We start from the raw sequence: 25,466 nt of genomic DNA on the forward strand, positions 1-25,466 counted from the left end.
AAGACAGGGTTGATACAGTTATTTGTTGTTGTGGTCTAAGCATTTATTTGAGTTAATTCTATGAGGGGGTAAGATGTTCAATTTAGGGGAGGGTCATGTGAAAATACAACACACGTGGCCAAAAATATGTGGACACCTGCTGGTCGAACATCTCATGAAAAAATAATAGGCATTAATATGTAGTTGGTCCCCCTTTGCTGCTAAAATAGTCTCCACTCTTCTGGGAAGGCTTTCCACACGATGTTGGAACATGCTGCAGGGACTTTCTTCCATTCAGCCAGAAGAGCATTAGTGAGGTCGGGCACTGATGTTTGGCAATTAGGCCTGGCTCGCAGTCAGCGTTCCAATTCATCACAAAGGTGTTCGATGGGGTTGAGGTCAGGGCTCTGTGCAGGCCAGTCAAGTTCTTTCACACCGATCTCGACAAACCATTTATGTATGGACCTCGCTTTGTGCATGGGGGAATTTTCATGCTGAAACAGGAATGGGCCTGCCCCAAACTATTGCCACAAAGTTGGAAGCAGAGAATCATCTAGAATGTCATTGTATGCTGTAACGTTATGATTTCCCTTCACTAGAACTAAGGGGCCTAGCCCGAACCATGAAAAACAGCCCCAAACCATTATTCCTTGTCCACCAAACTTTACAGTTGGTGTAACAGTACTCGTCTTGCGTTGTGTACAATCAGTCATCGACACGGAACTCCAACATGTAGCACCAGTCATGTAGCTTTATTCTGATAAGAACGACACAAAATTGCACGTCATGCAATGTACGTCTCACCATCCAACTCTGCACTCACGCACGCTGGTTTGGTGCTTGTTCACTGGGGTAGTTACCAAAATAATACAATTACAATATACAATATAATATATTTAACAATGTACCTGATAAGAACGACACAAAATTGCACGTCATGCAATGCACATCTCACCATCCAACTCTGCACTCACGCACTGTACAAAATATATGAACCCCCCCACCACACACAGTAAGTTGCTAGCTAATACTGGCGGGAATTCTCTACAACAAAATGCACAACAAATATTCTCCAAAAACCGCTGCATCTTATGTGTGATGTTCGAATAACATTTACAAACAATTTGATATAAATTGTACATTTAAATCATCACTTGAGAGTATAAAAATCACTTTTGAAGTACAGTGCTTTGCAACCAACAACTTACCGCTGGTTTGGTGCTTGTTCACTGGGACGATTCTAACTGGAACATCCCCCCTCGTAAGCAAGCTACGCAAACCAGCCAATAAGATGCCATGTTGAGTAGGTGAAGGCAAAACAAACTCAAACCAAAAACCCATTGGCTTAACAATAAAGTGGCAAGGGGAATCACCAATATAACCCTGTTACACTGGCACTATGCTTTGGGGCAGGTAACGTTCTCCAGGCATCCGCCAAACCCAGATTAATCCGTCGGACTGCCAGATGGTGAAGCGTTATTCATCACTCCAGAGAACGCATTTCCATTGCTCGAGAGTCCAGTGGCGGTGAACTCCAGCCAACGCTTTGCATTGCGCATTGTGATTTTAGACTTGTGTGCTGCTGCTCGGCCATGGAAACCCATTTCATGAAGCTTCCAATTAACAGTTTTTGTGCTGATGTTGCTTCCAGAGGCAGTTTGGAACTCGGTAGTGAGTGTTGCAACCCACTACAGATGTGAGCTTGTGTGGCCTAAAACTTTGCGGCGGAGTCGTTATCGCTCCTAGACATTTCAACTTCACAATAACAGTTGACCGGGACAGCTTTAGCAGGGTAGAAATGTGACGAACTGACTTTTTGGACAGGTAGCATTCTATGCCGGTGCCTCGTTGAATGTCACTGAGCTCTTCAGTAAGGCCATTCTACTGCCAATGTTTGTCTATGGAGATTGCATGTATGTGTGCTCAATTTTATACACCTGTCAGCAACGGATGTGGCTGAAACAGCCAAATCCACTAATTTGAAGGAGAGTCCACATACTTTTTTTTGTATATATAATGTCTCTCTTTTTCCATTTAAGGCTAGTAACATTTGAATGATATCGCTTTTCTTGCTTTCTTGGCATTTAAAAGTGCTTCAAAATTGTATGGGCAGCAACGCCAATTCCCTCTCGCACATCTAGCAGAGACAGACTGCCATCTAGTGGCGAAATGTAGTAGTTGATTGCAGTCTGGTAGTGCGAAAAAGGCACCTTTATTTAACTAGGCAAGTCAGTTAAGAACAAATTCTTATTTTCAATGACGGCCTAGGAACAGTGGGTGAACTGCCTGTTCAGGGGCAGAACGACAGATTTGTACCTGGTCAGCTCGGGGGTTTGAACTTGCAACCTTCCGGTTATTAGTCCAACGCACTAGGCTACCCTGCCGCCCCTCAAAGACCCAAAATGGCTGGTCTGATGGAGAGGACAGTTTTAGCAATTATGATCTATTATATTGACAAGATAGTCGAGTGACCGCTCTAACAATGGAAATGCAAGTCTCCAAAGATGGCAGACAGCCGGGAGGAGGAGCGATCAGGCGGGACCATTCTAGCCAATGAGAGGGCAGATACACATGTGAACAACGTACAAACTGCGATATAAAGTCGTATTTTTTTTGACAAAATGCAACCTGCGTCCAATTATATCAGTGCATTCCTAACAACCTAACCATTACAAAACGTATATTAGACAAATAAGCCTCATGTAGCAAATTAGCAATTACATTTTTTGTTGCGTTTGACACTCTCTCACTGACCTACATACAACATTTCCTCACTTCGTGGTCTTATTTTCGTGCAGAGATTTTGGGCGGAGTAAACCCTCTTGCCTCGAATCACCTTGACACCTTAATGCATAGCCTAATGTTTTATTAAATTATGATGTGAACTGAACATAAAAATATATATTTGTTTATTAAAACATATTCCTTAAAGTATTTTTCTTAAATAGTAATAATGTTACTGTCCCCACTACAACAAAGAAGTACATGTTATTTTGAATTCCATTCAAAAGCACAAGGACTGTGCCTTCTGTGGAGTACAAAAATGGTGGCCGGTGCCCTCAAAGCCTCTAAATTGAGACATGGATTGTGTATGTGTGCCATTCAGAGGGTGAATGGGCAAGACAAAATATTTACATTGCATTCGGAAAGTATTCAGACACATTCACTTTTTTTCACATTTTGTTATGTTACAGCCTTATTCTAAAATGGATTAAATAAAAAAAATCCTCATCAATTTACACACAATACCACACAATGACAAAGTGCTAACATGTTTTTGGACATTTTACAGTAAATACAGTAACCTTATTTACACACGTGTTCCGGCACTACGGGGTGCCAGAGGACATAGTGTCTGATCGGGCTCCCCAGTTCACTTCGAGGGTCTGGAGGGCGTTCATGGAACGTCTGGGGGTCTTGATCAGCCTTACCTTGGGTTTTCACCCCGAGAGTAATGGGCAGGTGGAGAGAGTAAACCAGGATGTGGGTAGGTTTCTGAGGTCTTATTGCCAGGACCGGCCCGGCCTTCGTGCCCTGGGCAGAGATGGCCCAGACCTCGCTCCGCCACTTCTCCACTAACCTCTCCCCCTTCCAGTGCGTACTCGGGTATCAGCCGGTTCTGGCTCCTTGGCATCAGAGTCAGACCGAGACTCCTGCGGTGGACGACTGGTTCCGGCGTGCGGAGGAAACATGGGACGCCGCCCATGTTCACCTTCAGCGCGCCGTGCTGCGCCAGAAAGCCGGCGCAGACTGTCACCGAAGTGAGGCCCCAGTGTTTGCACCGGGGGACCGGGTCTGGCTCTTGACCCAAAACCTGCCCCTCCGCCTGCCCTGCCGGAAGCTGGGTCCGTGGTTTGTGGGACCATTTAAAGTCCTGATGAGACTGAACGAGGTGAGTTACAGGTTACAGCTTCCCGATTACCGTATTAACCCCTCGTTCCATGTGTCTCTCCTCAGGCCGGTGGTGGCTGGCCCGTTCCAGGAGTCTGAGGTGCGGGAGGTTCCTTCGCCCCCTCTGGACATCGAGGGGGCCCCAGCATACTCCATTCGTCCCATACTGGATTCGAGGCGGTATGGTCCGGAGGAGAGATGCTGGGTTCCGGTGGAGGACGTGTTGGACCCTTCAATGCTGCGGAGTTCCACCGTCTCCGTCCGGATCGCCTTGCGCCTCACCCTCCGGGTCGTCCCCGAGGCCGGTGTCGGCGCGCTGCTGGAGCCGCGCGTCAAGGGGGGGGGGGTACTGTCATGACTTCTGCCGAAGTCTGTTCCTCCCCTTGTTCGGGTGGTATTCGGCGGTCGATGTCACCGGTCTTCTAGTCATCACCAATCCATTTTTCATTTTCCATTTGTTTTGTCTTGTTTTCCCACACACCTGGTTTTCATTCCCTCATTACGTGTTGTGTATTTAACCCTCTGTTCCCCCAATGTCTTTGTGTGGTATTATTTGTTGTAAGTGCTTGTGCACATGTTGACTGGTGCGCGTTGGGTTTTGTACCCATGTTGATATTTTCTTAATGCCGTTGGTTTTGGAATTAAACTGCTCCGGCTATTACCTAGTTCTGCTCTCCTGCGTCTGATTTCCCTGCCTCCAGTTACGCACTCCTTACAGGGGTCTGAATACTTTCTGAATGCACTGTATATGTAATTGGTTTCAACTAAATTTAGTCTGTGTGTGAAAGAAGAATGTGTGAAAGAATGTGCTTAAAGTTGGACGAGGAAAGTGTGTTTATGTGTGAGTTAGAGAGAACACACAGCCTGTTCTTCATACATTTTTAATCGACATACACGTTTAATCGACATGGGATTGCCTGACTACAGAAAATGATGTAAATAGGCGAAAAATAATAGGCTACCATTCAGTCAGCTCCTGGCACCATGTCATTACCCAGACTCCAGCTTACTAAAAGACATTCTGAAAAAAATGAATTCACTTATGATTAAAATCTATATTCATAAATGTATATTTTCAAAGAAGACGCCCAGATTTCAAACCTTAATTTATGAATTTGTAGCCTTACTAGGGCCGTTATTGCATGAAACTCCCTTCCATCTCATTTTGCTCAAATGAACAGGAAACCTGGTTTAAAAATCAGATAAAGCAACACCTCACGGCACCACGCCTCTCCCCTATTTGACCTAGATAGTTTGTGTATGTATTGATATGTTGGCTACGTGAGCCTTTAAAAATGGGTTTGATGTAGTTCTGTTTATTAATGTTCTGTATTATGTCATGTTTCATGTTTTGTGTGGACCCCAGGAAGAGTAGCTGCTGCTTTTGCAACAGCTAATGGGGATCCTAATAAAATGCCAAATACCAAAAAATGCCAAAGTTACATAATAACAAAATAGTATTTGCACCATAACATTATAGAATTGGATTTGATGTACCCGTATGTTGAAATGTGATCTGTCATCTTCTATTTATTTTATTTCAGGTGGTTGTTCATATTGTTCATTTCCCTGACCTATTTTTTTGTATTAATTTGTAACACATTTATATATATATATATATAAACATTTATACATTATATATTTTTAAATAGTGGCGGTGACAGTTTTCGTCAGAACGTTGCGGGTCGTGGGATCAAAAGGGTCTCGGAAGGCGTGGATGGTTAGGGCGGGTCGGCGAGCTGTGTTATTAGGGCTGTGTATAATCCCGACCTCAAAGACCATATGGGGAGAATGGGCAGGCGGATAATGGAGTTAAATGGGCACCATTCTATGGGTTTGAATCGTTATTCTTTGTGTTTGTTTGCTCTGGTCATTGTTTTCTTGTCCTCATTGTCGATTTAATCAGGCGTGATGGAGAACGGCCCAGTGACAGACTGAAGGGCTCTTTGAGAGTCCGAATCCTCCTGTGGACAAAGCAAGTGTCATAGCCAATGTTCCCTTACATTTTTTTCAGCACTGAGGAAATTTCAGGTCTGCAAACCTGAACATTGTGCAATTTCCGGCGTTTACTGTCAACACTGAGGCTGCACCTGCTTTAAGTCACTGTTTTAACAGTGGCTAGGCCTACATTCCAAGACACCTTTGAAAAAACATGCAGGGTTTGTCATTAACCTGTTTATCAACTTGTTCTTCAGACAAGGACATCACTGAAAATGCCGTTGTATAGGCATGTCAGTTAAGAGCAAATTCGTATTTACTATGACGGCCTACCCCGGCTAAACCCGGACGACGCTGGGACAATTCTGCACTGCCCTATGGGACTCCCAATCACGGCCGAATGTGATGCCGCCTGGATTCGAACCAGATACTGCAGTGACGCCTCTTGCGCTGAGATTCAGTGGCTTAGACCGCTGCACCACTCAGGAGCACCATAGATTTATGCAAGAAACCACTTTACAAAATAAGAATAATTCTTATTCCCATATAATTTTTATTATTACACAGAATCAGACAAAAATCTATGCTACCCTCTGCCTATTGGCTACTTAGCTATTCAAGCATGTCTCAAAATACAACACTGCCCTTTTAAGACATAAAAACATCTACTTGACTCAGATGGCTAGAAATGTACACAGTTTCTGCTTTTGTATGAAGCAATCACTCCATCATTGCTGACCAGAAATGAGCTATAACTTGGCTAATAACTCACTAACTAACAAAGAATATCAACAAATGTGCACACGTGGCAGTACATACGGCTCTCGCTTTTATCTCAAAACAAGCACATATATCTAGTCGCTTGTGCCAGTCGTTGCAATATAATTCTACTCATAAGTTCTCTGCAAAATATCTTGCATACACTCTCCTATTAAGTCGAAGTTCGTTTTGTTTCATATTTGTTGCATTGAGAGTGGCTAACATTACTTTGATTCGATCACAATTCCGGCCACAGTACAGGGACATGTTGATTGTGTTAACAAAAGGAGAAAATTCCAAACCTCCCGGGGGCTCTGCATACCTTTCTGGGATGGTTCGAGTAAGGGAGGCGCCCTTATGTCTCCATACGGGTGAATGAGTGTGTGTGTGTATTTAAGAACAGGGGTTGTTGCACAAGTCCCAAAAAATAAGCATACAGGAGTGAGTCAAAATAGGAAAGCTGGCATAGTTTAACTCTAATTAGGCTACGTTTACTATTTTTCCAAATTGTTCTCAATTTGAACATTGGAAATGGAGACTCAGGTTGCAACCGGTTCCATTGCCAACCCTGTTCAATTTCGGGACCAGGACTATGTAGCCCTCCTAGATGCGTGCGTTAAATCCGGTTCGCTGTTCTCTGACCCAACCTTCGCCCCGGACCAGAGCTCCATCGGTATGCCTACCGACCCGGATCCCAAAAAGGAGATCAAGTGGCTGCGACCCAAGGTAGGCTACTGTCCTATCAGTGTATACACAAGCAAGTCGAGATCTACCGCAGTGATTTCTTTTTTAAACACGACTTTAAAAAATGAAATATTAAAATAATAAAACTGTTCTGTAGAATTGAGGTTTGTGCAGTAGGCCAAATACATTATCACAGCATATTGGCTATACGCCTGGCCGGCCAATATTGCTATTCTTAGGCCATATTATATTTCAAAACTCGAGCTTTGATAGCTAAATATTTCAGTTGTAGCACTTGCGAGGCACAGTATAATTTGAAATAATGAGCTTTTTTATTTTACTGGACTGATGCTAACTGCCTCTGATGGTCATGGTGCGTTCAAGACAACTGGGAACAAGAAGGGGAAAAAACGAAGTCAAATCATGATATTAGTGATTTTCAGGTCGGAAAGTCAGAGCTCTAGAAATATTTCCGACTTGGAATTCCGAGTTGGATGACCGTTAAAGATCCCCCCCCCCCCCCCAAATCGGATCTCGTTTTATTCCGAGTTCCCAGTTGTCTTGAACACACTGAAGTATGAGATTAGTCTCAGCTGAGGGAGGGAGAGAGCAGCAGAGTCCCTGCTCTCTCCTCCCTTTCCTCTGGTGAGATTGACCAGAGAGAGAGGACACAATCTTCCACCTGATGGCGAAACTCGAATGTTTCAAACCGCGTCTGCCTCATGCACAAATTAATGTTGTCCCTATGACCAGAGAAAGCTACATATTCCTTGATATTACAATAGACAGGACGAAATGATAATAATAATAATAAAAACGCAGGGCTATTGGTAGCCTACACTTGGATACTCATTCATTGCAGCTCCAGTGGAAGTAGGAAGAAGAGCGTTTTGTTTGTAATAGTGCTTTAATAGGGCTCCTGAGTGGCGCAGTGGTCTAAGGCACAGCATCTCAGTGCTAAGAGGTGTCACTACAGTCCCGGTTCACATATGGCTGTGATTGGGTGTCCAATAGGGCGGTGCACAATTGGCCCAGGTTTGGAACAGTACTGAATTAAAAACTTAGACGTGAACTCACTCAGAATAGCAGCTCGTCGCTTTAGGTTATTCTTTGACAGTCTCTCTCTGGTCATGGTTTTAAAAGTTATGAAATCTCACATAGGCTAGTATCAAATTTTGTGGCCAGGATGACGGAAGCTGTAGGCACAGTGATTTGAGCTACCGGATTGGCCAGTGCCGGCACACTCGATTTAGCCACAGATCTCCCGGTCTGCCAGGTAGGCAGAGTTGGCAGCGCAACACACACACACACACACACACACACACAAAGGAACTCAATCCTTTATCGCTTTTCTACAGGAATGTTTGGTGATCATCTAGGGATGCCTTGAAGATGGACCAGTCGATCGTGATCGACCGATTGGTGACAACTGGGCTACATCAGGGTTCCCCCCCCCCCCCCCCCCCCAGCTATGCAGTGCTAGGGGAAGAAAAAAGTGCACCCAGGGGGGGCCCCAGGACAGAGTTTGGGGAACCCTGGTCTAAATGATAGCCAGCCATGTGGTCACTCTCAAAAACATACTTCTAAATTGCAATAGTCACATTTCTTAGTCATGCTTATTTTATGGATATCTGTAGCCTATGTTATCATTTTTACATTGACATTATGAATTGAGGTTGATGAGGATATGAGTAGCTCTAGTTGTGTACAATTGGGTGATGCTCCTGGACAGATGTAGGCTACACCGGAGCTGACTCACTGTCAGGTGTGTTCTAGTTCTGAGGGAGATAGATTGATCTGCTGGAGCGTATTCAGAGAGAGAAGAGAGCGAATTGACAGAACGGAGAATGTTGAGAGAGAGAAAAGAAAGAGAACTTACAGAGTTTGTGCCAAACAGCTGGACAGGAAATCACTAAAAGCAGAAAAGACATGGAAAGAGGAGAACAACCGAAGAAGCCATGGAAAGTCTGTGATGCAGTTGAAATCAGGAACATTGCTTTGTCATCATCCAGTCAACTGTTATGTGAATGAAACAAAGAGTTACACATTTCCTCAGACAGTGTAAACTGTAGTCTTGAACTCTGCCCTGTGTCTCTCTCTCTCTCTCTCTGCAGGAGATCAGTGCCAATGCTGTGTTTGTGGAGGACACAACCTGCACCACCGATATCTGCCAGGGCCAGCTGGGTAAGTGTGTGTGTGCGTGCGTGTGTTTTAAGCACCGTAGGATGGGATATCATTGCAGTAACAGGTAGACACTTATGCTCATTCCAACTCACAGTTTTCATGTAGAACTAGATTGACCTCACCTCTCCAAACCTATTCTCCAGGGAATGGGGCAAGATGATATCCTGGTTCTACTATTTGTGTGGTTCAGACTCTGATTAGATATCCTCTAATCACATTGAATAGGTCACCCCTCCACACCACCCCAGGGGCTCCGCTCCAAACACATGTCCCAACAGCATGGGGTTCGGGGAGACATTCTGTGCTCTCACCTCCCAGTCCCAACCTCCTCGGGGGAATCTGTGGGTCTAAAATGGACCCTGTGGACACACCCCTTTCTCCCATGAAAAACAATGTGCCTTGTTTATCACTGCTTTTCATGCGATGTCCAGTCTGTTTTTCATTGTTGTGAAATAGGGAGAATTCTCATGTTGCTCTCTTGTTATTGCTTCATTATTTGTCCTCAAGGTTTGTGTAAAGGATCTGGTGGCAATGTGGCATCCCTTGTGTGTGTGTGTGTGTGTGTGTGTGTGTGTGTGTGTGTGTGTGCGCATACGTGCATCAAACATCAACACTTCTTTCTTTCCTCTACACGGACACAAAGAGCAGCTGTTTACTGTTAGAGAGGAATGTGCCTGTGTGTGTACAGGCATGTTTGTGTGCGCTTGTGCATGTGTGTGTGTTTGTGAGGGAGAGATTGTGTGAGTGTGGGAACTCTGCAGTGTTAGAACTTCCTCAAGCGTCAGGAAATGATTTGAAATGGGAAAAAAAACAAAAAAAACATGTAGAATCAATTGAAATAAAATCTAATTCATACGGCTAGTTATCATACCTTTGGCCTGTCTCTTTGTTTTTCTAATAGGTGACTGTTGGCTTCTGGCTGCCCTGTCCTGCCTTACCATGCACCCCAATCTCTTTGTCAAAGTGGTACCACCTAATCAGAGCCTGACAGAATCCTATGCTGGCATCTTCCACTTCACGGTAATGCGTGGGGAGGGTTCCTGTGCTTGCAGTGTACATGTGTTCTGCATACTACATTTTTTGTCGTTACAATGAGAATGTCCATTACAATCGTATTAGTGCAGCATGCCATGTAAAAGAGTGAGAGTAGCAAAAGCAGGACTGAAAAGTAGTAGTGTCACGTTTTAATGTCACATGCACAAGTACAGTGAAATGCCTTTCTTCCAAACTCAAAACCCAACAATGGGGCAGCAGGGTGGTTAGAGTGTTGGACTAGTAACTGGAAGGTTGCAAGTTCAAACCCCCGAGCTGACAAGGTACAAAACTGTCGTTCTGCCCCTGAACAAGGCAGTTAACCCACCATCATTGAAAATAAGAATTTGTTCTTAACTGACTTGCCTAGTTAAATAAAAGGTACATTCAAAAAAACAATGCAGTAATCAATAGCAAATGTATTAATGAAATAAGAATAAGGAATATGAAATACACAATAAAGTAAGCATGCTATACATGTATACAGGAAATATTTTAAAAGTAAATTCCAATACCATATTTACATGTGCAGGGACACTGGAGTGATGGAGGTAGATATGTATAGTAGGCAACAGGATATAAGATAAACAGAGTAGCAGCAGCTTGTATGTGAGTGGAGTCAGTATAAATTTATGTGTGAGTGGGCAAATGATGGAGTTTGTGTGTGTGTGAGTGCGTAGGGAGCCCTGTGAGTGTGCACAGAGACAGAGCAAATATACAAAGATACAAGGTAAACTCGGTCCATGTAGCTATTTTTTTTGCTATTTCTCAGTGGTAAGGTGGAAATAAAGAGTTATTAAGGGAACAAAGGAAATGAGAGAATATAGGCGTGTGTTAGTGTGTGTTATGGGACCAGGTGGGGCAACCACTCCATTTAGTATGATATGTTACGTTTCATGTGGTATGTATTAATTTGTGGTTGTCCATCACCCATTTTGTATGATATGTTACGAATTACAATTTGTATTACCGGTATATGTTACAAATAAGCAAAACATTCAACATGTTACGAAGTTGAAAAATGTATGATATGTTAAGGATTCTAGCTAGGTGCCTAGCGTTAGCTATCTGGCTAACATTAGCTAGGTTTTGTGTTCGGTGTTAGGGTTAAGTTTAGGAGTTAGTTTTAAGGGCTAGGGGAAGGGTTAGCTAAAAGGGTTAAGTTTAGGGGAAAGGGTTAGCTAACATGCTAAGTAGATGCAAAGGAGCTAAAAAAGTAGTAAGTAGTTGAAAAGTTGCTAAAATGCTAATGTTGGTCGTGATGAGATTTGAACTCGCAACCTTTGGGTTGCTAGATGTTCTCGCTGTGCACCCACCCGCCTTTTGTTTTTGCTTTTAGTAAAAGTCTTATGTAACCACACGAAACGTGACATATCATACTAAATGGAGTGGTTCGGGTTTACGTACAGAATAATACAAAATGCTTTGAGACCAAGTTGGGTGGTGTAACTAATATTCCTCTCCAGCCATTACCACGTGCCCGTCCTCCCCAATAAAAGGTGCAATGAACCCCCTGTGATATGGAGATATATGTGATCGTATAGAAATGTAAGCAAAGTTTGAAAGGGTTGTTTTAGTAAAATATTTTACCTGTTTGGGCTACTTGCTGTCAGGTGCGTGAATGAGGACCCAAAAGCGAATTAACGAACAGAGTTTCTTTAATGATGAACACACGTGGGCTCAGATGGACAGGTAGATTCCGACAGGACAGGACAAGGTTGCAGCAAACACGATGATAGTCTGGTTCAGGCATGAGACACACAAACAAGAATCCGACAAAGACAGGAGCAGAAACAGAGAGAGATATAGGGACCTAATCAGAGGGAAAAAGGGAACAGGTGGGAAAAGGGGTGAATGAGGTAGTTAGAGAAGACAAGGAACAGCTGGGGGAAAGAGGGACAGAAACGGTAACCTAGTACGACCAGCAGAGGGAGACAGGGTGAAAGGAAAGGACAGAAACAAGACACAACATGACAATACATGACAGTACCCCCCCACTCACCGAGCGCCTCCTGGCGCACTCGAGGAGGAAACCTGGCGGCAACGGAGGAAATCCTCGATCAGCGCACGGTCCAGCACGTCCCGAGAGGGAACCCAACTCCTCTCCTCAGGACCGTACCCCTCCCAATCTACGAGGTACTGGTGACCACGGCCCCGAGGACGCATGTCCAAAATCCTACGGACCCTGTAGATGGGTGCGCCCTCGACAAGGATGGGGGGGGGGGGGGGGAAGACGAGCGGGGGCGCGAAGAACGGGCTTGATACAGGAGACATGGAAGACCGGGTGGACGCGACGAAGGTATCGCGGAAGAAGAAGTCGAACTGCGACAGGATTAATGACCCGAGAAATACGGAACGGACCAATGAACCGCGGGGTCAACTTGCGAGAAGCCGTCTTAAGGGGAAGGTTCTGAGTGGAGAGCCAAACTCTCTGACCGCGACAATATCTAGGACTCTTAGTTCTACGCTTATTAGCAGCCCTCACAGTCTGCGTCCTATAACGGCAAAGTGCAGACCTGACCCTCTTCCAGGTGCGCTCGCAACGTTGGACAAAAGCCTGAGCGGAGGGGACGCTGGACTCGGCGAACTGAGATGAGAACAGCGGAGGCTGGTACCCGAGGCTACTCTGAAAAGGAGATAGCCCGGTCGCAGACGAAGGAAGCGAGTTGTGGGCGTATTCTGCCCAGGGGAGCTGTTCTGACCAAGACGCAGGGTTGCGAAAAGAAAGACTGCGTAAGATGCGACCAATAGTCTGATTGGCCCGTTCTGCTTGACCGTTAGACTGGGGGTGAAAGCCGGAAGAGAGACTGACGGAAGCCCCAATCAAACGGCAAAACTCCCTCCAAAATTGAGACGTGAATTGCGGACCTCTGTCCGAAACGACGTCTGACGAAAGGCCATGAATTCTGAAAACATTCTCGATGATGATTTGTGCCGTCTCTTTAGCAGAAGGAAGCTTAGCAAGGGGAATGAAATGAGCCGCCTTAGAGAACCTATCGACAACCGTAAGAATAACAGTCTTCCCCGCTGACGAAGGCAGTCCGGTGACAAAATCTAAGGCGATGTGAGACCACGGTCGAGAGGGAATGGGAAGCGGCCTGAGACGGCCGGCAGGAGGGGAGTTACCGGACTTAGTCTGCGCGCAGACCGAACAAGCAGCCACGAAACGACGCGTGTCATGCTCCCGGGTGGGCCACCAAAAACGCTGGCGAATGGAAGCAAGCGTACCCCGAACGCCAGGGTGGCCGGCTAACTTGGCAGAGTGAGCCCACTGAAGAACGGCCAGACGAGTAGGAACGGGAACGAAAAGAAGGTTCCTAGGACAAGCGCGCGGCGACGGAGTGTGAGTGAGCGCTTGCTTTACCTGCCTCTCAATTCCCCAGACAGTCAACCCGACAACACGCCCCTCAGGGAGAATCCCCTCGGGGTCAGTGGAGGCTACTGAAGAACTGAAGAGACGAGATAAAGCATCAGGCTTGGTGTTCTTAGAGCCCGGACGATAAGAAATCACGAACTCGAAACGAGCGAAAAACAGCGCCCAACGCGCCTGACGCGCATTAAGTCGTTTGGCAGAACGGATGTACTCAAGGTTCCTATGGTCAGTCCAAACGACAAAAGGAACGGTCGCCCCCTCCAACCACTGTCGCCATTCGCCTAGGGCTAACCGGATGGCGAGCAGTTCGCGGTTTCCCACATCATAGTTACGTTCCGACGGCGACAGGCGATGAGAAAAATACGCGCATGGGTGGACCTTGTCGTCAGAGAGGGAGCGCTGAGAAAGAATGGCTCCCACGCCCACCTCTGACGCGTCAACCTCGACAACGAACTGTCTAGAGACGTCAGGTGTAACAAGGATAGGAGCGGATGTAAAACGATTCTTGAGGAGATCAAAAGCTCCCTGGGCGGAAACGGACCACTTAAAGCACGTCTTGACAGAAGTAAGGGCTGTGAGAGGAGCTGCCACCTGACCGAAATTACGGATGAAACGACGATAGAAGTTCGCGAAGCCGAGAAAGCGCTGCAGCTCGACGCGTGACTTAGGGGCGGGCCAATCAATGACAGCTTGGACCTTAGCGGGATCCATCTTAATGCCTTCAGCGGAAATAACAGAACCGAGAAATGTGACGGAGGAGGCATGAAAAGTGCACTTCTCAGCCTTCACAAAAAGACAATTCTCTAAAAGGCGCTGGAGGACACGTCGAACGTGCTGAACATGAATCTGGAGTGACGGTGAAAAAATCAGGATATCGTCAAGGTAAACGAAAACAAAGATGTTCAGCATGTCTCTCAGGACATCATTGACTAATGCCTGAAAGACAGCTGGAGCGTTAGCGAGGCCGAAAGGAAGAACCCGGTATTCAAAGTGCCCTAACGGAGTGTTAAACGCCGTCTTCCACTCGTCCCCCTCCCTGATGCGCACGAGATGGTAAGCGTTACGAAGGTCCAACTTAGTGAAAAACCTGGCTCCCTGCAGGATCTCGAAGGCTGAAGACATAAGAGGAAGCGGATAACGATTCTTCACTGTTATGTCATTCAGCCCTCGATAATCTATGCAGGGGCGCAGAGACCCGTCCTTCTTCTTGACAAAAAAAAAACCCCGCTCCGGCGGGAGAGGAGGAGGGGACTATGGTACCGGCGTCAAGAGCTACAGACAAATAATCTTCGAGAGCCTTACGTTCGGGAGCCGACAGAGAGTATAGTCTACCCCGGGGGGGAGTGGTTCCCGGAAGGAGATCAATACTACAATCATACGACCGGTGTGGAGGAAGAGAGGTGGCCCTGGACCGACTGAACACCGTGCGCAGATCGTGATATTCCTCCGGCACCCCTGTCAAATCACCAGGCTCCTCCTGTGAAGAAGAGACAGAGGAAACAGGAGGGATAGCAGACATTAAACATTTCACATGACAAGAGACGTTCCAGGAGAGGATAGAATTACTAGACCAATTAATGGAAGGATTATGACAAACTAGCCAGGGATGGCCCAAAACAACAGGTGTAAAAGGTGAACGAAAAATTAAAAAAGAAATGGTTTCGCTATGATTACCAGAAACAGTGAGGGTTAAAGGTAGCGTCTCACGCTGAATCCTGGGGAGAGGACTACCATCCAGGGCGAACAAGGCCGTGGACTCCCTTAACTGTCTGAGAGGAATGTCATGTTCCCGAGCCCAGGTCTCGTCCATAAAACAGCCCTCCGCCCCAGAGTCTATTAAGGCACTGCAGGAAGCTGACGAACCGGTCCAGCGTAGATGGACCGACAAGGTAGTGCAGGATCTTGAAGGAGAGACAGGAGTAGTAGCGCTCACCAGTAGCCCTCCGCTTACTGATGAGCTCTGGCTTTTACTGGACATGAAGTGACAAAATGACCAGCAGAACCGCAATAGAGACAGAGGCGGTTGGTGATTCTCCGTTCCCTCTCCTTAGTCGAGATGCGGATACCTCCCAGCTGCATAGGCTCAGCTCCCGAGCCGGCAGAGGAAGATGGTAGTGATGCGGAGAGGGGGGCAACGGAGAACGCGAGCTCCTTTCCACGAGCTCGGTGACGAAGATCAACCCGTCGCTCAATGCGAATAGCGAGTTCAATCAAGGAATCCACGCTGGAAGGAACCTCCCGGGAGAGAATCTCATCCTTTACCTCTGCGCGGAGACCCTCCAGAAAACGAGCGAGCAAAGCCGGCTCGTTCCAGCCACTGGAGGCAGCAAGAGTGCGAAACTCAATAGAGTAGTCTGTTATGGATCGATTACCTTGACATAGGGAAGACAGGGCCCTGGAAGCCTCCTCCCCAAAAACAGATCGATCAAAAACCCGTATCATCTCCTCCTTAAAGTCCTGATACTGGTTAGTACACTCAGCCCTTGCCTCCCAGATTGCCGTGCCCCACTCACGAGCCCGTCCAGTAAGGAGAGATATGACGTAGGCGACACGAGCAGTGCTCCTGGCGTAAGTGTTGGGCTGGAGAGAAAACACAATATCACACTGGGTGAGGAACGAGCAGCATTCAGTGGGCTCCCCAGAGTAACACGGCGGGTTATTGATTCTGGGCTCCGGAGATTCGAAAGCCCTGGAAGTGGCCGGTGGATCGAGGCGGAGATGGTGAACCTGTTCTGTGAGGTTGGAGACTTGGGTGGCCAGGGTCTCAACGGCATGTCGAGCAGCAGACAATTCCTGCTCGTGTCTGCCTAGCATCGCTCCCTGGATCTCGACGGCTGAGTGGAGAGGATCCGAAGTCGCTGGGTCCATTCTTGGTCGGATTCTTCTGTCAGGTGCGTGAATGAGGACCCAAAAGCGAATTAACGAACAGAGTTTCTTTAATGATGAACACACGTGGGCTCAGATGGACAGGTAGATTCCGACAGGACAGGACAAGGTTGCAGCAAACACGATGATAGTCTGGTTCAGGCATGAGACACACAAACAAGAATCCGACAAAGACAGGAGCAGAAACAGAGAGAGATATAGGGACCTAATCAGAGGGAAAAAGGGAACAGGTGGGAAAAGGGGTGAATGAGGTAGTCAGAGAAGACAAGGAACAGCTGGGGGAAAGAGGGACAGAAACGGTAACCTAGTACGACCAGCAGAGGGAGACAGGGTGAAAGGAAAGGACAGAAACAAGACACAACATGACAATACATGACAACTTGCGGTCATTTCGCAGTCTACAAATAATGTGTTATTATGTTCCGGCCCCCTGACTATCCACTCAAGAAAAAATGGGCCTGTGGCAAAATCTGGTTGATGATCCCTGCCCTAGATTAACTTTGCTTGTGCTAGTTTGCTTGTACTGCTGTATAATTACCCCACTAGATTTATGACCCCCCCACACACACACCTTTCATCCCCCCTTCCCATCACTAACGAGGGAGATCTCTAATTAACCCCCCCCCCCCCACACACACACACACACACACATTTTCATACACACACCTCTAACCCATTCTCTATCTCGTCTCTGCAAACTTGCCCCTGACGTCATTATCATTTAATTGGTCTCTGGACCAATTGTGTCAATTTAAAGGGATTGATTACTAAAACATTGCCTCATGAAATAACATCTTTGAAAAGACATGCAATGGAAACATTAAAACATAGAGGTCATGAGTTATGACTCTGTAATTGCTTTAATATTTTCTAATGTCCTCTCAGTGAAGTATGTGTGGCATGACTTAACATGTTTGTCGGAAGGAAGGGGGATAATATGAGTAGACCTAGATAGCTGGAGGGGTTATGTTGGAGTGTAGTCCAGACTTGTAGGTAGCTACTACCCTGGGATACACGCACGCACGCACACATCCACACACACACACACACACACACACACACACACACACACGCTTATGGGCAAGCAATTAGAGAACATCACCAAGTCATAACTCATGACCTCCAGGATGTTTAAATGCAGGCCTGTACTCGCCCACTGTTACGCAACACATTAAATGTAGATTTCTCTCTCACCTTCTCCCTACCTCTCTCCCTACATCTCCCTCATCCCTTCTCCCTCCCTTACTGTCCACCCTCTTTATGCCTCCCTCTCCCTCGCTACCTCCCTCCTCCTCCGTACCTCCCTCTCCCTCCCCCTCCCTGTGTAGTTCTGGCAGTATGGTGAGTGGGTGGAGGTGGTAGTGGATGACAGGCTGCCCGTACGCGGAGGCCGCCTGCTCTTCAGCTACTCCTGTACCCGCAACGAGTACTGGAGCGCCCTGGTGGAGAAAGCCTATGCCAAGTGAGTCAACCGGGGTGTGTGTGTGTGTGCGTGCGTGTGTAATATGCTATATGGTTGTAGTGTTTGTGTGTGCCTGACAATGCTCTTATGAGGTTTCAGCCTCCTCATTTGAATAAGTTTATCATAAGGCACTTTGAATAAGAGCATCTGGTAAATGGCAGAACATGTAAATCTAGAAAATGTCCCCTTCCTTTATCTCTCTCCTTCCTCTCCCCCACCACTCTATCCCCTCCCCCTTTCTCTCCACACACCTCTTTCTCCTGCTCCCGCTACCCCTATCTCGGAGCAGGCTGATCGGGTCATATGGCAGTCTGAAGGGGGGTAATATCTCTGAGGCGATGGAGGACTTCACAGGGGGCATAGCCTACTCCCTCCCTGTATCCTCACGCACCCCCAGGATCATGTGGAAAGCCCTCTCTGATGCCCTGTCCCGTGGCAGCCTGCTCAGCTGCTTCATACAGGTACAGCACAAACACAAACAAGCATGCAAGAACGCACACACACACACACACACACACACACACACACACACACACACACACACACACACACACACACACACACTGCTGTACCAACAAAGCTACACACCTTTCTGACACCCACACCGCTCCTTCGTCAATAGCTACTGTGATTGCAAGTGTGACTTTCACTGTGTAAGAAGCAAGTTGCTCTCTATGTGCTGTGTATCTCCACAGGCTAGTAACTATCTTGAGATAGGCACAGTGACTGCAGAGGGACTGGTGAAGGGCCATGCCTACGCCATCACAGACACTGACACGGTATGTATCATACTGTGCTTCCCTGAACTAAAGTCATGAGAAAATAATCCACTTTCCCATTTTGCTAACATAATTGTTTGTGTGCGTGTGTGTGTGGTTCAGGTGAAGAAGTCGGCTGGTGAGGCCTTGTTGCTGAGGCTGAGGAACCCCTGGGGCTTTGTGGAGTACTCTGGACCCTGGAGTGACAAGTGAGGAAGTGTGTGTGTGTGCGTTTGTGTGCGTGTGTGTTTCCTTTTGTTGCTACACAGTAATCCCGTGCTCATTTTCCTGTGTGTGTGTGTAATTGCAGGAGTAAAGACTGGGATGATGTGGATGCTGCTGAAAAGAAAAGAATTGAGCTGAAAAATAGTGAGGACGGAGAGTTCTGGTAGGTTCTGGCATTACAAAAACACGTAGACACAAACCCACATAGACACAAACCCACATAGACACAAACCCACATAGACACAAACCCACATGGACACAAACCCACATGGACACAAACACACATAGACACAAAAACGCATAGACACAAACCCACATAAACACAAACCCACATGGACACAGACATAAACCCACATGGACACAGACACAAACCCACATGGACACAGACACAAACCCAAACCCACATGGACACAGACACAAACCCACATGGACACAAACACACATAGACACAAAAACGCGTAGACACAAACCCACATAGACACAAACCCACATGGACACAGACACAAACCCACATGGACACAGACACAAACCCACATGGACACAAACCCACATGGACACAGACACAAACCCACATGGACACAAACCCACATGGACACAGACACAAACCCACATGGACACAGACACAAACCCACATGGACACAGACACAAACCCCCATGGACACAAACACACGTAGACGCAAACATCGACCAGTCTCACCTTATGTCTGCTGTACTTTGTTTCTGTTGATGCACACACGTGTAAATACAATGTAATGTACAATAACTGACACCAAAAATGCATAGATGATGTAATGTATTATAGATGACTCCAAATGAAACACTGTGTACCATGTTGGACTATGACTGCTTTTTCGTGTCTCAAAACTCTGTTTGAGTGGTCCACAACGTGGTCTTTTAAAATCAGCATTTTGCATTGTCAACTATTGTATCATTGTGGAATGACACTTTAATAAATGTCTCTAACTCTAACGTGCAATCTAGTTTCACACAATACAACAACAGCACACGAACACATTCCAACAGTGCGCGTCCCTCCCTGTGTGTCAGGATCAGTGCGGAGGACTTCAGCAAGCTGTTTGGCACAGTGGAGCTGTGCAGTGTGGACCCTGACCCCATAGTGGACGAGGACACACCCACCGACCCCGACTCCCCTGCCGCCCCCATCTCTTCCTGGACCCTCAGCTCCCATAAAGGCTCCTGGGTATCGGGCTCCACTGCAGGGGGAAGCTGTACTTACCCTCGTGAGTGTGTGTGTGTGTGTGTGTGTTTCCAAAAGCAGAACGTTAGTAATTTCATCTACTTGTCATTTACTACCATCAATCCCTCCTCTATTGTAGGATCCTTCTGGAAGAATCCCCAGTTCCAGCTTGTCCTTGCCGAGCATGATGACGATCATGCGATGACTCCGGAGGAGAAGAAGGTGGCCGAGAACCAGAAGGAGAAAGCGAAGCAGTGCACCGTGTTGGTGGAACTACTGCAGAAAAACCGGAGGAAGAAGGACAAAGTCAACTTCCTCCACATCGCCTTCCACATCTACAGGGTGAGAGAGGAAGGGAGAGCGAGGGAGAGAACATGCGCTGTCCCCGTGTGTGCTGTGAATCTGAATGTTCTACATGTTCAGTTAGTCTGACGTTTTTCCTGTCTCCGCAGGTTCCTCCAAAGGTGAGTATCATGTTGGGAAGAAATTGGGGAAAAAATGAAATATTTTCATTTGTTAGATAATGTCACTTTTAATCTAACAACCATGTCTGCTGCCCCCCTCTCTCTCCAACCACTACCTCCACCTCTCCCTCTTTTCTATATCTGCCTTCTTCCTCTCTCTCCTCTCCTATCTTCCCCTCTCCTCTCCTCCCCACTCCCCCTCTTGTAGCTTCGGGGCCTGTGTCTGGACCAGAGCTTCTTCTCCTCCCAGCAGCCTGTGGGGAGTTCTGGGAAGTACCAGCCCCTGAGGTATTGTACCTCCCTGCAAATACTGTGTCACATGTTCATGAAAACAGTCTACAAAGTTGTATCTCATCTCTTCTTCTTGTCATTTGTCGCCGTAGGGCTGTGTGGAGGGAGGTGAGGCTGGACCCGGGAAACTATGTGATTCTGGCTTCCACCTACAGTCCCAACCAGCCTGCGGAATTCTTCCTCCGCGTCTATTCCAAGACCGGCAACAATCTGGGGTACAGAAGGGGATGGGTGGGGGCGGGTGACGATGATGCTGCCGATGATGACAGTTCATGACAATCTCATATTGCGTTGAGACTGATGGAGCTCCTCCTTGTATTCCAGGACCAAAGATTTCACCTGCTCCACTGGCTTCATCATGGTGCGTTGGACCTTTCAGAAGCATACTTCTACTGCACTACCGCTCTCCAGTTCAGCAAGCCAACTGTCACTGTGTGTGTGTGTGTGTGTGTGTGTGTGTGTGTGTGTGTGTGTGTGTGTGTGTGTGTGTCCGTGTCCTTCACAGGTAATGTCAATGCCACCAGTCTTGCCAGAGGATCGCAAGAGAGTACAGAAGACCTTTGATGAGATGGCGGGGCCTGTAGGAATTCTCTCATCTCAAAATATAACTCAAACCATAGAAGATAATTATCTCCCTTAGACAGTCTTGACCTCCTGTTCTCTCTCTCCCTGGCAGGACGACAAGCTGAATGCTAAGGAGTTCATGAAGCTGGTTAACTCAGGTTCGGTCCTTCATGAGCTCAGGTTTTCATTTCTAAGGTTAATTTAGTCAAACCGTGTCGCTGAACTCCCTAAACTGCTGTGATGAAGGGTACCACCATTTGTACGTTGGTCCTATTGTGGGGAATATTCTTACAATGCAGTACCAGTAATAGCCAGTAGGTGGGAGCAGAGTAGCAAGGTTTCCTCTATCAGGTAGACAAACTTTTTGGGCTAAAAAGAGATGACTTCTCTAGGCATAACCTCATAGCTAATATAGCATTAAAATCATCTGCCACTTTCACTCCTCCCCTCTCCCCCTCTCTCAGTTTTGGAGAAAGACTACCAGCTGCCACTGGAGACATGCAGACAGCTCATCTTTGGAGAGGAAGTATCCTTTCATTTGGCCAGTTGTCACAACCTTACCCCATACATCTCAATGCCTTTATTCTTCTTGCCAGGGCCGTATCCACAAAGCATCTAAGAGCAGGAGTGCTGATCTAGGATTTGTCCATTTAATCTTATTCATTGTGATCTAAAATGCTAAACTGATCCTAGATCAGCACTCATACTCTGATATGCTTTGTGGATACGGGCCCTGGTACTTTTAAACACCTCTGTCTGTGTCTGAGAGCTATCCCTAACCCACCTGTCAGACTGGGGGGCGTAGCAGTCTGACCCGAGAGCAGACAGAGCCTGTGCTGGCCTCTCTTCGCAGTCTGCAGGTACGACTGTGCTAGAGGGACAAGCCCCAAGGTGTTAAGCAATAAAGCCAGAGGGGTTGTGGTATATTGGCCATTATAAACTGACAATCAACCCTGAATGCTGATTGGCTGAACGCTTTGGTATATCAGACCGTATACCATGGGTATGACAAAACATTAATTTTTACTGCTCTAATTACGTTGGCAACCAGTTTATAAGGGCTGATCTTATGCACAATGTGAAGCGGAGTGCCTGGATACAGCCCTTAGCCGTGGTATATTGGCCTTATACCACAAACCCCAGAGGTGCCTTATTGCTTTTATAAACTGGTTACCAACATAAATAGTATTTTTGCTTCATACCCATGGTATATTGTCTGATATACACACAGCTGAAATGCTGTTTCGGCCAATCAGCATCGAGGACACAAAATACCTGGTTTATAATTAGTAATATTACTTAGCTACAGTTACTCAACCATCTGTCATTGACCTCTCACGCTCTCTCTCTTTCAGTCCATCTTCTTCAAGTTTGATCAGGACTCTTCAGGGACCATGAGCCCCTTTGAGCTTAGTCTGGCCCTCCAGGCTGCAGGTTCGTACTCTACACCATATTTCCATATCTCTCTCTCTCTATATATCTCTCTCTCTCTCTCTATATTATATATATATATATATATATATATATATATATATATATATACATACTCCATTCTTGAATGGATAATAACCCATTTCTCTCTCCTCCCCTCTCGCTCCTGCTAGGGGTGCAGTGTGATGGCCAGGTCATACAGCTGCTGTGGGAGAGGTTTGGCTCTGGGGAGCCGCATCTGCCTTTCCATGGCTTTGTGGCCTGTGTCACCAGGCTGCGCAAGCTATTCGGTATGTCAACACACACGCACGCACACAGCTAGGCGAGTTATGTTTTGTTGTCGGTTATGACGTTCTGCCGTAATATTGTGTGTGTTTGTGCCCCCTCTCCCCAGCCCTGTATAAATCAGAGAGCAACCCAGAGGTCAAAGATGTGGGAATCAATGCCGTGAGTCATCCTTGACTATGAAATCAACCAAAACCCTGGCCCTAACCCGAACTTCATGTCCACATCCGGGTTCAACCATATCCTTACCCTCAACCCTAACTCAATGTCCACATCCCGGTTCAACCCTAACCTCACCCACAACCCTAGCATAATGTCCACATTCCTGTTCAACACTTACCCTAGCCATAACCCTATCTTGACAGTAACCATGACCCTAAACATGAATCATAACCTGACCCTACCCCGTCCTGTGCCAGACCATATCCTCAAGCCTAACTTATACCTTGTCCCTGACCCTAACCTTTATATATGCTATACCTTTACTAATGCCCTCTAACCCTGGTTGCTCCTCTCTTTGCTGTTTTTTTTACAGTGGCTGCTCCGTCTCCTGACCGTGTGAGTGTGCTCTGCAAACGGGGTCTCCGCGTGGGCACTGCAGGGGCATTCTGTCTGACCAGAACCATATGATAACATCATGCTTCTGTCGGCGTCCACACACACACACACACACACACACACACACAATCCCTGAACTTTGTCACCACACTATACACCACTGTCATTCTCTACTGCCATATTGTGCTAATAGTGCTTTACATAAATTTTCATGGATAGTACCTCTGGAGTTAGTGTCACTACTAATGTATTTGATGTGTACACAGGTATTTTCAGTTTTACAGCCAAGTATTTCTTAAAACTCAAATAATGAGGTGGTATTGCCCAACAGCTGAAATAGTGAAAATGTATTTGAAGCTCTGGAAATTAAAATGAAGAACGCAATGAAATGTATCCGAAAATAAATCTTCGCAAACATGAATCTGCTTTGATAATGTAAAATTATTTCTGTGTTTATAAATACAACCCAGCCTCACACACACACGGTGAGTACGGCCTGCCCCGGTGAGGGATTGAAGGTGAGGTCTCAGCTGCGCTGCACTCACCGTCTCTATTCTTATCATACTGACGCCACGTACAGCATCAACACGCACTCGCCGCCTCCTCCACTACGTTCCCTCGCTCCCTCCCTCCCTCCTTTGCTCCATTCCTCCCTCCCTCGCGCTTTCTCTAGTAACTCTGTCTCACACCCTGCCTCCTTCTACCTCTGGTTACCCTCCGTGCTCTGTCACACACAAACATTTATGCTCTTGTCATTTCTCCTGATGCAGCTATAAATGGAAGCTTTGCTTCACATACAGCCTCCTGTTTGTCTTTATGCGACTACACACAGGTTGCCCGGTTGCCCGTGGCAACAGTCCATCCACCTCGGGACAGAAAGGGAGCGTAGTAGACATATGTGTAACGTGACTCTATTTCTCCACCTTTGTCTCTCTGGATTCTGGTTCAGCTGACAGTTCTGTATGAGGTGAGTTAGTGCGACAGCTGTGGTCTAGCCGAGGGTGGAAAAACAGACATCACTGGGCCCAGGAGACATAATACACATGTACCAGGATGGGGCCCTCCTCTCTGTGTCTCTTTTCCGCTAAAAAACAAACACACCACACACACCCTAGGGGCTGTATCAGCTCAACCCAGCAATATATCATTACATGTATTGCCCTGTATTGAGTCATCTGAAATTCAACAGCTGAATTTGAACCAAATTTGAACTGCCTTTTACCCCTACCAAATGTATCCATCTTCTCCTTTCACCCCCCCTTTCCCTATTTTTCTACAATTCCCAAAATGGCCCACTAAGCCCCCCATCACCTGCTCTATGCATCCACCCCCCAACCCACTGGTGAGGTACTGACTGTGATGCTAAAGGCTAGATTAATAGTTCCTGCATGTAGGCCTATAGACAGTGGTGTAAAGTACTTAAGTAAAAATACTTGAAAGTGCTACTTACGCCGTTTTTGGGGGGTATCTGTACTTTACTATTTATATTTGACAACTTTGACTT

The 25,466-nt window shown here is 46.7% G+C and overlaps 1 protein-coding gene across 1 annotated transcript; it reads left to right on the plus strand.

Moving 5' to 3' along the window:
* Positions 1-6,867: 6,867 nt before the first annotated feature.
* LOC110503304 (calpain-8) lies at positions 6,868-24,383 on the plus strand. Its single transcript, XM_090218113.1, is given in 22 exon segments — positions 6,868-7,293; positions 9,366-9,435; positions 10,337-10,455; positions 18,055-18,188; positions 18,478-18,649; positions 18,884-18,967; positions 19,070-19,155; positions 19,257-19,334; positions 20,219-20,412; positions 20,509-20,567; positions 20,570-20,833; positions 21,042-21,121; positions 21,217-21,339; positions 21,449-21,485; positions 21,630-21,704; positions 21,801-21,846; positions 22,153-22,214; positions 22,480-22,548; positions 23,044-23,122; positions 23,293-23,409; positions 23,514-23,566; positions 23,940-24,383. Coding segments are annotated over 22 exon segments (2,223 nt in total). The 5' UTR covers positions 6,868-7,098; the 3' UTR covers positions 23,967-24,383.
* Positions 24,384-25,466: the final 1,083 nt, after the last annotated feature.

This window comes from Oncorhynchus mykiss, chromosome 24 (assembly GCF_057628025.1).
Source record: "Oncorhynchus mykiss isolate SJ-2025 chromosome 24, ASM5762802v1, whole genome shotgun sequence".
NCBI classification, from domain to species: domain Eukaryota; kingdom Metazoa; phylum Chordata; class Actinopteri; order Salmoniformes; family Salmonidae; genus Oncorhynchus; species Oncorhynchus mykiss.